At 39.9% G+C, this 13,461-nt stretch overlaps 1 protein-coding gene across 1 annotated transcript; it reads left to right on the plus strand.

Annotated features, from left to right (window-relative positions):
- The first annotated feature begins 406 nt into the window (after positions 1-406).
- On the plus strand, positions 407-11,222 carry dnajc27 (DnaJ (Hsp40) homolog, subfamily C, member 27). The gene is made up of 7 exons (XM_004066446.5): positions 407-787; positions 1,275-1,357; positions 1,425-1,494; positions 1,580-1,744; positions 1,849-1,971; positions 2,050-2,210; positions 8,947-11,222. The coding sequence occupies exons 1-7, from the start codon at positions 704-706 to the stop codon at positions 9,077-9,079; spliced, it is 819 nt and encodes a 272-aa protein (XP_004066494.1). The 5' UTR covers positions 407-703; the 3' UTR covers positions 9,080-11,222.
- The last annotated feature ends 2,239 nt before the right edge of the window (positions 11,223-13,461 follow it).

Below are 13,461 nucleotides of genomic sequence, written 5' to 3' on the forward strand. Positions count from 1 at the left end.
TAAACATCTCATAAATTTTTGGTACTTTATTCTTGCTTTTTTTCTGCTTAAACTGCTTTTTCCACAAAAAAAAAATTTGATATGTGGTGTGTCATGGAAACAAGCTCAATTGCAACGACAAAGGAAGGCAATGTGCTGTTTATGCTGATCGTCATGATTGGTTAAATAGTTCCCCTCTTACCGCTTTTTTTTTTTTTTTTTTAAATGACGAAACAAAACTTTGTTTCGAAGAAGCCAGCGCAGTGATATAGAACATTTGGGCCTATATGACCGTGACTTCTTTTTTAGCTGCACTTAATTGTTACTGTTCACTATCAGTAACAAAGTTTTCTTCCACACCCAGCAGCCAATCAGAATCGAGTATTCACCCGGAACATGGAATAAAGGAGGTTGTAATGTGAACTCCGCTCCAGCAGGGTGCAGTGTCGCGCCACTTTGCTGTAACCTTCATAATCACGAAGAAGTGTTAAGGATGCAGGCTATGGGGTTAGCAGGCTGTGACATCTCTTCTTTAAAACTGTAACGTTTTACAACCCACAATGGAACTCCCCGGTGTGATTAAATAAAACAATTCACAGGGGATTGTTGCAGAGTAAGCGTAGAGGCCGCCTGCTGAAGGCTTGCTCGTGCGATTAGCCTCGTTCGTAGCTAAGCTGCCGCGCGCGCGTGCACAACAAGCGCGTCTGTTATTAGCGGAGTCCAGATGGAAACAACTGTCCCGAAAAGACGAGACAAAAAGTCTCTGCGGGTGAAGGTGATCAGTCTGGGGAACGCAGAGGTGGGAAAGGTAAAGAAACGCTGGTTCAGGTAAACTTTAAGCTGCATCCAGGCTCAAACCCTCGTTGTTTAGTCATCATAACAGAGACTATAAACAACAGATTTACCCCAAATTTGAGATCACCTGGAGGCTTTTCTCTCATCGGATCCACGATTTTTAACACAGGAACATAAAATATGAATTACCCCCACTTTAATATAGAGTAACATCTTTCACAAACACATTTAATTTGAATTAAAACGTTGGCTTCTGTCTTAAAAACATACACAGTGAGGTAAAGATGATGTTTTGATTCCTCAGAGGTCCAGCAAATCTTATGCTAACCACAGTTTGCTTTAAGAATCAGCAGTAAAGCAGCAGACCGAAGTGAAGAAACCTCTTGCGCTCCATCCTACTTCTTAGAAGGTTTTCTGATGCAGCTGCAGAGCAGTTTGTCTTTCCTGTAACCTGATTGGTCCGTGAGTTTCTCCGCCAGCTGACCGCGTTTGTTCTGCAGAGCTGCATCATCAAACGTTACTGCGAGAAGAGGTTCGTCCCCAAGTATCTGGCCACCATCGGGATCGACTACGGCGTCACCAAGTGAGTCTACGTCCGGCGCCTTGCGTTTGTTGTGTCGACGCCGACAGTCACGTGTGCCGTGTGTCAGGGTACAGGTTCGGGACCGGGAGATCAAGGTGAACATCTTCGACATGGCCGGACACCCCTTTTTCTACGAGGTGGGGGCGCGACCTCTCCTAGCTGTGGCTCCGCCGCTCTCCTCTCCTGTCCGCCGCCAGTCACGCGACCTGTTCTGTCTCGCAGGTGCGGAACGAATTCTACAAGGACAGCCAAGGCGTGCTGCTGGTGTACGACGTGGGCGTGCGCGAGAGCTTCGAGGCCTTGGACAGCTGGCTGGGAGAGATGAAGCAGGAGATGGGCTCTCAGGCCAACATGGACAGCATCGTGTTCATCGTCTGTGCCAACAAGGTCATCAGCATATCGGGTCGTCCTAAAAATCTCCCCCCTATTTCTGGACTAGAAAGTTGCTTCATAGAAACACACATAGTGACGTTACGATCTGGTCTCTACAGGTGGACTTAACGAAAAGAAGGGTGGTGGATGAGGGCGAGGGCCGTTTGTGGGCGGAGTCCAGGGGCTTTCATTACTTCGAGACGTCGGCTCAGAGCGGCGAGGGCATCAACGAGATGTTCCAGGTACCATTTTTGCTTTTTTGGAGCAGGTCATGGTGACGGGCGGAGTAGGGGGGGGCCTCAGCTTGGTCCTCTCTGCAGGCCTTCTTCTCCTCCATCACCGACATGTGCGAGAACGGCGGGAAGCGGCCCGTGTCTGAGGTCAGCGTGGGCTTCACCAAAGAGCAGGCCGACACCATCAGGCGCATTCGCAACAGCAAGGACTCGTGGGATATGCTTGGGGTGAAACCCGGTGCCACTCGGTGAGTCGACTCTAGTTTCCCCTGCAGGAGATTCAGAATGTTCACGGGTAGTTTGGAAAATGTAGCGTTATTTCATAATAGCTTTAATCTGAGTTGATCCAATGTGCCAACATGTTAACTTTTTTTTGTTTTTGTTTTTTTTAGCTGTATTGTATTTGGGTAAATTTGGTTTAATCTAATTTTTAGTATGATTGGTCTACGTTTATTTAGTAACCCAACGTTTTAGGGCTGTGGATCGTTAGTCAGTTGACGATCCTAATCAAATCTTTCATGAACTTATTTCCGTAAACTGAATTTTAATCTAATTTTTATCTACAAAAAAAACTCTTGATATTTTATTTACTATGAATATTTGTTTACCTCCAACCACAGTGGCGCATGGGGTTTGTTAAGTTTATATATTAAAAATAAAAAAAAAGTCATAGTCATGTTATATTCACTATACTGTACTGCATTGGTCCCCAACCCTCTGGGCTGTGGACCGGTACCGGGCCGTGGGCCATTTGGTACCGGACTGCAGACAGAAAACAAATGCCCCTACATAAAAAAATTGTTTTTATTTCTGTTTTGTGTATGTTCTGAAACAGAAGGAAGTTTTATTTGGGAAAACTACCGTATTCTGTTCACCACATCTGTCTGTCAGAAGGTTCTCGTATTGCTAATTAGTAGCCCAAAGCTAATAAAAAACGTATTTGGAAAGTTTCTTTGGGGAGAAAAGAGTCAGTGAGGAACCCGAATAAGGTTCTTCAACTTCCAAGAACAAAGCTGCTGTTTACAGACAAAATCCCCCACATCTGGATTCATTGAGACAGTTCTCATGTGGCAGAAACCGCTCTGTTTGATACGCAGCGGTCGATTCTTGAATGTTTCACACACGCAGATGATAAAGATGTTTAGAAAATACCGGTTTTATGACGGTTGTGTCATTTCATTTTTCTTTATTTAACCATCACACCTTAAAATCAGATGCAGCTAAAGTTAGCATCCAGTTGTTAGCATCTACTCTGACGTCTTCATCTTCATCACAAAGTCTGCGTTCAAACCAGCCGTCAACATTTTACTAGTTAAGGATGAATTAGGCAGGCAGCTGTTAAAAAAACTAACACAGAAAATGTTCCTGTGATTAAAAATAAATACACAACGAATCACGATTTTTGTAAAAACAAAACATGAAAAACTCTGAGCCGGGGTTGAGTTCTCCATGCTATGATGGCATTTTGTGGACATATAAAAAACTGTAGTGTCCCTTTTATTTACATTTTTACAAATCGGAAACAACTTCTACAAATCAACAATTTTCCTTTACGTCATCCATCTACATCATCTGCATAAAAAGAAACACAAATGTTTTACTTTTAAACTCACTTTCTTTTTGTTGCATTTAATGTGAAAGATATTTTTTTTTTGGAAACCGAAAGCTAAAAAATATTACTCGCCAACTTCCACCCCGTTCTGATCTGTCCGTAAAAATTTGGGCTAACGATAATTTATTTGTTAGGCAACGATTATTGTTTACGTAAAATGATGGGGAATTCTTTTTTATTTATTTATTTTTTTATTTTTACCAAAGGTAATAGTGCTGTTACTAAGTCTGTGGAGGTTTTCGTCACGTATGTTACTGCTAGTGCTCGGCGTATAGTGCGTTCACAGAAATTAAAACTTTACAAGTATAGTTCGTGAATTTCAATTCCACCTGATAAAAGATCAAAAGTTTAAGGTCCCATGTAAGCTATATGCTAGCACAAAAAAGCCATAATTGGCTTGAAAGCTAAATTTCTAAACTTTCCATCCAACAATTAAAAACATGTTTTTATGAACATGGGTTTTACTTTATTGCAATTGGTGAACAATACAATAATATTTTAAATATTTTAAAAGTGACTTAGTTGGTAGCCAGGGTGCAGCACCCCAATCTTGTCTTTAAATCCATCCTCTTCAAGCATTGACGGAGGTCTCATTGCTTTAAGAAACACGTTCAGGATGCTCTGTGGAGGTGTTGCAGCCATCTTTGGTGAGCACTGGCTCCTCCCCAGTCTACAGTCAATGGTACATACCAGAATTTGGGACTTCAGTGTCTAGAACGCCTGTGATCGCGGGTAGCTACTTAAGTTTTTAAGTCTGGTTGCGAGCTCTACGTACTAATCGGGCGTTCGCGCTGGCAGTTCAACCGTTCAAAGTTTTTCTCACTAAATCGCAGCACTGTGACCAATTGTGGACATGGCTTTAGTAGTGACGTGGGCGTCCGCTTCAAAACACGGAAGTACCAGCTGTTGTAAACTTGGTCATGTAGGAGACCTCAATAATTGTTTTTTGTGTCCGGTGGGATTACTAAGACTGTTGTGAGAAGGGCGTTTACAGGAACAAAGCCGTGAAACAAAACGTCTTTGAACCGCTTTGACTTTGCGCGCCCGGCCCCTTCCTATTGTAGATGGCAGACAAGCCCGAATAAACGGTAAATAAACAAAAGATGCGCGTTCTAGAATGCGCCACACATGGTCGGGGTGAACGCAGCATAAAATGTACGACTGTGTCCATCTTCTTCTGTTGTTGAGGAAGGGGTAAACTCCTTCAAAAGTTCCTGTTGTGCTGTCCGATCCCAACGACCATGGATGGTGGTCATAATAAAAATGTATAATACCAAAAAACAACAAAAATTCGTAGACAATACCAAATTAGCATAGACTAATCGTTGAAAGCATTGTCTGACATTAAACCGGTGCGAGGCCTGAAACAGGTTGGTCTACTGTTCTACTGTATTGATAAAGATTGCAATAATCTAACCAGATTTTTTTTTTTCCTGGAACAGCTCATGGAAAACCGAGTTCTCGGATACTCGTTATAGCAACTATACCATATTTATTAAAAGTGCAAATCCGTTATCTTGGATGGCACACATATTCATACACATTCATACACACATATTGAATGAATGAATGAACACATATTCATATTTGATTTTCATAAAACGGATCACTGTTTTAAAGTATTTAAATGCTTATTACAGCCTTATTTACTTTTCTTATGAAAATTGCTTATCACAATTTTTAATTCAAAAATATTTCTACTCAGTTTTCAACAAACAGATCACAGTTATTAGAGTATTCAGATACTTCTTACAGCCCCTGTAAGCAGAACGAGGATATCCGTTAAAGGCCTATTTACTATTCATTTCTATATTTACAATGATCGCAAAGCAGCGAAATCGTATGTCACATATTTGTACTTTTTCTGGAACAGATTGCGAATGTCCAAGTATGAGGGTACATGAGGGTAGATCGCATTCCGGCAAAGATAAATAACCCGAAAAATTAAAAAGTACTTCTATAAAATCTGTCAGGGAATCAAAGTCCTCACCCAGAAGTACGGGACTTAATTGACATGGAGAACGGCCAATCGGACATCCTCTGATACAGACGTCACTGCACATGCGTGTTTAAATACACTGAGCGCAAATTCTGTCATGAGAGAGTCGCAACTTGCCCCACGGCACGTCAAGTCCCCGGCAGAAGACCACTCCGGACAACTAGAGTATTTAGCCCCGTGAGTCTCCTGCTGCTGCCTGCTCCGTAGTCTCTCTCCCCCCACACACACACCCCCTTTCCGTGGCACGCGCTCCTCACGGAGCCAGCAGGCTTAAAAGCCATGCTCCCCCCATTGCACGGTTTACAGCAGAGCATGACATACGGTAGTCGCTGCTTTCTGTCTTTGTAATAAAACACCTCGTCTGTTAATACAAAAGTATCTTTGTGTAATCTTAAGGCCCGTACACACCGGGACGAATATTCGCCAGGCGTTATTCGCCAGCTTTTTTTGCCACGTCTTTTGTGTTCACACCCAGGCGATTTTCACTGACGATAAGCCGAGCGAACATGCAATTTCATTCCCTGACATTAGATGGCGCTTAATATAAACAGAAATACTCCTGTACACAAGGTGGCGCTGCGCAACTTTACGCTTCTTAAAGTCGCTTTTCACTCAGAAGAAGAGAGCAAGTATTTACGCGCTTGTCAGAATCAAACAAAGAAAACATTAATATTTCCAGCACCAGTAGCTCCAACTGGTGCTTGGTTCGGGGATATTTTAGAATGTCCGTCATTATTTTTTCGCGGCTGTGTAGATACAACTTGGCGTCTATCTTCTTCGCTGGTATGTGTGCTCAGCAAGGCAGTTTTGTGTTTGAGCGCCCCCAAGTTGTGTTTTACTGTAACTTCAGAAGCTCCAGACACGTGTGCAAAAGCGGCATTCTCATTGGCCGAATAGATTTCGACGCGAGGCGTAAAAAAAAACTAAAACAAACCCGAGGCGTTTTTTTTTTTTTTGACGCTTTTCGCGTCGGTGTGCACACTCTCATTGGTGCCCTTTGTTTAGTCACGAGGCGTTAAACGTCGGCGAAAATCGCAGGCGAAATTCGTCCCGGTGTGAACGGGCCTTTACGGTGTAGTTTTTAATTATCAGTACATAAACGATGTAATCTGGGCTCCAGACTAACTATTTTCACTAGGAGCACTGTGGCCCCCAACTGAAAATTTTAGGGGCACAACCAGAAAATTTAGGGGCGCATACCGTAAATCAACATTCTAACCAAATCTACTAATTTCCACTGTATTAATAATAAATACTTTAATAATAGATGCAGAAATTACAATGTGCTGTTCTAAATTTAGTGTCACATTTGAATCTGCACTTTTGAAGATGCAACAACAAGGTAAACTGACAGCACCATCGCTGTCATGACAGTACAAATACTAAACAAAATACCATACATTCAGAAGTTTTTAGTAACACAGTGATTACCGTAGTAACCTTTCGGTCATTTCACAGTTACAAACAACACTTAAATGTATGTAAACATTAGAGGATGGAAATTCATGTTGGCGACACCAAATAAGTGCAGCCAAGATGCACAATAAGCGTGTTTGAGATCACCCAGATGGACGCAACGCTGCGCAGATCACCTGGTGTGAGATGTATATTTTTGTTTTTGCTCCAACATCACCTGTCAATCAAAACAAAAACATCACTAGAAAGGGGTGGGAGCAAGGCCCCAACCTGAGCGAACGCAGCTGGAAATTTAGTACTGAACTGACTGAAAGCTGCCCTACAGACTACAAAACAATGCATTATGGGACATGTGTCCTGATGGGTTTTTTGTAGTTCACTGATCAATTAAAATAATTTAATATGCCAACTGATTAAAAATAGCAACATAAATTACAAAACATTAAAATAATTATAAAAGATATAATATCACAAATCATACTCAGGGGAAGAGGCATATTAAAACTAAATTGAATGTTAAGGACTACAACTTCCTGTTCTCCTTAAGTCTCGCTGCAGCTTCGCCTTCACCCCCCCCCCCCCCCCCCCCAGGCGCGGCGCTGGTTCATCTTAAACACGTCTTTCGTTACATTTTCCCCACATGTTTTAAATGTGTCCAAGACTAAATCGTGTTGTCGCTCACACGTGTTTAATGTCAGAGCCCCGTTAGTTGTCACGCATGTACGTGTGGGACATTTATTCTCCTCAGCTGACTATCTCCCGCGGGAGCGGTGTCATGTCGTTACAGCCGTGCATGAGAGCCGTGGTTTACTTCACGAGTTTGAGACCCCTGCTGTACACTCTGGCACTGGTACACTAGCCGCAGGTCAGAAGAATGAATCAATAGTTCGCTTATTCATAGCTCAGACGCACATATCAGGTTGTGACATTTGTCTCAGTTTCCTTCCCACAGATGTTTACGCGCGCTCGATTATCTCTAGGCCCCGCCCCCTCCACGCATTTAGCCACGTACAGTGGCATTCCCTATTCTTCTCACACGCAGTGGCTGCCTCACAGACAGGCGTCACGCGAGTGTGTGCTCGTGTTTCATGAGTATGTCTGCGAGTGTGTGTGTTTGCGAGTGTGTGTGTGCGCTCGCGTCTCATTGATTATTTCATTGATCATTGACGTGCCCCTTCCACGTTTAATGTATAAAAAATACGGAGGGTGGGGGAGGCAAATTTACTGGTCGCACATGTGCGACTGGATGTAAAATTCAGTCGCACACTCTAAAATTTTGGTCGCAAAATGCGACCAAATGGTCGCAGTCTGGAGCCCTGGTAATGTATTTATAGTTTGTAATACTATGTTTATCAAACAGTACTTTAGTCTCAAATTACCATATATACACATACACACACACAAACAAATTTTATATATATATATATGTGTATGGATATATATATATATATATATATATATATATATATATATATATATATATATATATATATATATATATATATATATATATATATATGTATGGATATATATATATATATATATGTATGGATATATATATATATATATATATATGTATGGATATATATATCTATACAAATATAGATATGTGTGTATATATATATATAGATGGATAGATAGATCTTCAAGATATTGTCGTCTCAAAAGTAGCTCACATGCCAAAAAAGTGTGGTCACTCCTGCGTTAGAGCCTAACTATATCTATTTGTTGTTGGCAGTGAAGTAAGCATTGAATGACAGATTTAGGCCTTCGCTGTCCTCAGGAGTCTGTTTGTGTCCTGAAAGAACCTTCTAATAGCCGGTGAACAGTTTAAATCGTTGCCAGGGTGACGCTCACCTGCAGTCGCCTCATTAAATCACACCCACATCGTGTCGAGCACTGGTTCATGAAGTCGTCGGTGTCTCTCTGTGACATCACTTTGCCTCCGTGTTTCCAGGGAGGAGGTGAACAAGGCCTACAGGAAGCTGGCCGTCTTGCTCCACCCGGATAAATGCGTGGCGCCCGGCAGCGAGGACGCTTTCAAGGCGGTGGTGAACGCCCGTACCTCACTGTTAAAGAACATTAAGTAAGATACGCGTCACTGCGGGCTGAGGACTCACGACCGACGACTGCAGGAAACGCCACACCGACGTCTCATTGAACCAACGCACGGAGATGAGGGCTGCAGGGCTCCTGGTCACACGCTCAAACGAGAATTCTGAATGACATTTTTCATCCTTTTTCGGTTTGGAATCTAAAATGAGAGTTTTTTAATTTAAATCATTTTTTTGTTTTCTATTTTAAGAGCTGGACTACTAAGAATTAAAAAAAACAGTTAAAGAAACCATTTAATTTAATCTTACATGAAAAAAGCTGCTGAATTCAACAACTTATTTGGAGTAAAGGTTAATATTAAAAAAAACTGAATTAGATCTAAAAGAAAATTGACAAGAAAAATTGTGAAAAACACATTTCAAAATAAAACAGATTGTTAAAAACAGCTTTAGGAGAAAGCTTTTCAAAATAAAAGAAGTCATTGTGCTTATTTAATTGGTATTTGTTTGGAGTTTAGATGTTAGACATATTTTAAGTTAGATCTCAATATTCTTCAAAGTGTACTTATTCAAAACATTAGATTTAGTATTTATATTTATTAGATAAAATATATAATTTATTTTAACACTCAAATAATATTAAACTATATTTTTGGCATTATTTGGGTGAGTGTCTTCCAGCTCCTGCGGCTCTTCTCTTCCTCTCATCAGTGTTTCAATGTTTCAAGTCCAGTCACGGTTTTACATGTTGTTGTTGTTGTTGTTCACTGTTGTTTGATGTTCTGCCAAATCATTAACGGTGAGAAATGACAAAAATCGAGTGCATGTTGGATTTGTCACTTCATGTTCTTGAAAAGCTAAAGGAGGCTCCGCCTCTTCGTTGCACCTGCCCACAAGCCAATCAGCGCTCTGGAGGACTCCATCCAAAAATGATCCATGTAATGGATTGAAGAGGAAATGTGCAATATTTATAATTTTGTGTGTGTGTTTTTTTTTTTAAGTTATTTAATTAAACAATTTGTGTCCAAAAAGTGTTACAAACGTACAAAACTTAGTTTTACGCAAAGATTCGAAAAAAACTTTTTTTTCATTAAAAAAGGTGTTCTCTATTCTCTATTACTCTATTTCAAACTCTTTTTTTCTTTTCTTTAAATTCCTGTACATCTATTGAGCTTGTTAAAGCTGCCAATTTATTTTGTTTGTTTTTGAAGTAAAACTTTTGCTGTTGGTTAGTTTTTTTTTTCCCGGTGTGCCGTCAGTTGCTGATGAAAACACTAAGTGCTCAAAAAAAAAAAAGACAGAGGCTGTGTCCGAATTCCTTCACTATTCACTACATAGTGCACTATATAGTGCGTTCGCCATTTTGCAGTGCTGTCCGAGTCTACAATTCCAAAACTGAGTGCCCTACAAAATTTCCCAGAAGTCTCTGGGACAAACCAGTGTGCATCGATGCTCACTAGATTGACGAAGATAGACCACAATACATTGCGATTAAACAATTTTGCCAAAAACATGTATTTAACTTTTGGGATCCAGTTTTGTTACATTTTATGCAGATGACTACAGGTTTTTTTTGACCAACCAATATACTTTATATACTTTGAAAATGCATTTTCTTGTCAGCTAAATTCACAATTGTTGAACCAAGTTGATTTTTAAACATTTTCTTATATTTTCTCTAATAAGAAAAAAAGAAATTTAGTGAGCATGGTGTCCAAATTGCTTTCAAAATTCAGGGCACTACATAGTGCGGCACTATATAGTTTTTTTAGTAGTTAGGGTGGGAATTTGGACAGAGCTCTAATGTGTTTGTCTATGCCTCTTGTTTCCTCCCTACCTCCAGCCCTTTGTTTCATGTTTTCGCTGCGTTTCTCAGCGGACCGTCGGATTCTCGTTCCTTTGAGTCACTTCTGGTCTGCATGATGGACGTTTCGTGTGCCATCGAAACTCTCGATGTTCACAGAACCACAAAAACTTCCTCAGCTTTTCACTGACCTTTGGTTTGGTTTGAACCTGGACTTGGAATGGAACTTGTTTTGTGTCGCAAAAGGTTCTCTCACGCCCGTTGTTTACACGATGAAGATGAGCAGTTTCCTCCAACAGCATGAACATTTCCCAGGTTTACGTTTGTACGTGTGTGTCTGTGGTAACGGGAATGAATAAAGGCGCTCTCATCTTCCTCACGTCTACTCTTTATGGGGTTTTTACAGACGCCCAACCGCTGTCCTAAAGATCTTTTCTTTATTGCTGTTGTTGATCATCTCCCATGTTGATTGGTTGAACATACCTGATCCAGGTGGTCAGGGAAAGGAGATTTTTACAGGCATGGAGGAGCAGTTAACATGAAAAATGGATATAAATACAAACAAAAACTGTTTTAAAATTAAAATGACACATTTCAAAGAAATTGTAAATTGTGATGTTATTTCCGCTCTAACACGGCGTCTATTGTTTGTGCCGACTGTACAAAACTTTGGGAGACCATTATGACGGCTGTGCAGCACATCAAAGGAGGGACGACACAGCAGACGCTTTGTTGGAGCAGATATGACGTCAGCATAACCTCTATCCCCTCCAATGTCAATCATGTCCCTTTAGCCAATGAGCTCAAAGCCCCACCCCCATGTAAAATTCGATTCAACACCAAAACGAAATGACTGAATAGAAATTATGAATTGAAGACTAAATTCAAAGAGAAACGAAAAAACAAAAGTTTAAAATCCAAAACAGCAGCGGTTACAAATGAATGGTTTTATTATGTAAGATTTTTAGGTTTATTTTCATTTACGTTTCAGATTTACAATTGTTTTTTCAATTTTTTAAAAATTTCTTCCAAGTTTGCATTATATCTTTTTTTAAATTTACAATTTTTTAAATTTCAGTATTTCGTTCAAGTTTAAAATTGTTATTACATTACATTTTTTGTTTAAATTTCGCATTTTTCTTTTTTGTTTCATTCATTCATTCATTCATTTTCTTAACCGTTTTTCCCTTTCGGGGTCACGGGGCTGCTGGAGCCTATCCCGGCCACTTGTGGGCAAAGGCAGGGGACAACCTGGACAGCTCGCCAGTCTGTTGCAGGGTATGAATGAATGAAAATGAATGAATTTAATTTAGATTTTTTTTTTAGATTACAACTATTTTTCAAATTTTCCATGGTTTTTCTAAGTTTGCACTATACATTTTTCAAACTAAGATTTTTTTTTTTCAAATTTCCAAATTTGTTTCAAGCTTAAAATATATTTTCAATTACTTTACATTTTTTAGCCAGAAATGTCTACTTTTCTTTTTTAGCATAGATTTTTTTTAAATTACAATTATATTTCAGATTTTCAATATTTCTTTCAAGTTTGCACTATAGCATTTTGAAATTTAGGTTTTTTACTTATCCCTTTTTTTCAATTTCTGTATTTCTCTAAAGTTTCAAATCGATTTATTTTTATATCTATATCTATACAGATATATATAATCACAACAATCAATGATTGCCCAAAATCAACAGTGTGGGACATCCTGAGAAAGAAGGAAAGCACTGGTGAACTCAGCAACACAAAAGGACCTACAGATGGGCAACGACCCAAAACATACAGTCAAAGCAACTCAGGAGTTTATTAAAGCAAAGAGGTGGAATATCCTTTAATGGCCAAGTCAGTCACCTGATCTTAACCCAATTGAGCAGCATTTCACTTGTTGAAGACCTTCAGACAGAAAGGCCCACAAACAAACAGGAACTGAAAGCCGCTGCAGTAAAGGCCTGGCAGAGCATTCAGAAGGAGAAAACCCAGCATCTGGTGATGTCCATGACTTCAAGACTTCATGCTGTCATTGCCAACAAAAGGTTTTCAACCAAATATTAGTAATGACCATTTTGCTTTCAGTTATTTCATTTTTTGTCCAATTACTTTCGAGCCCATGAAATGAAGGGATTGTGTTTAAAAGAATTTAGTTTTTCACATTTTTATGCAATCTTTTTGTTCAACCCATGGAATAAAAGCTGAAAGTCTGCACTTCAATGGCATCTGAGTTGTTTTATTTAAAATTCACTGGGGTACTGCACAGAATCAAAATGAGAAAGAATGTGTCTCTGTCCAAATATTTATGGTTCTGACTGTATTTCAAAAATATATTTCAGAAACTAACCGAGCTATTTCAAGCGTTTCAAAGTCAATCATCTCAGAAATAGCATGTAACTTTCAATTGGCTTGCAGAACATTAAAGTGGGAGACAGTGTAGCTGCAGATAGAGAATCCTGCAGGATTTCTGAAGCAGTGGATCATCCCAATAGTATCCCAACTGCAGATTTTTACTGGGAAAAAAAATGTAAACCCAAGCTGACCTGGTTGGAGATCTGCCAGTCTTGGTGCAGACACACGCTTCCCCAGAGTTAATCTGGGTGATTATTGTGCTGCCTTTGTCTG

Source organism: Oryzias latipes, chromosome 2, assembly GCF_053564925.1.
Source record: "Oryzias latipes strain Hd-rR chromosome 2, Olatipes_Hd-rR_3.1".
Lineage (NCBI taxonomy): Eukaryota > Metazoa > Chordata > Actinopteri > Beloniformes > Adrianichthyidae > Oryzias > Oryzias latipes.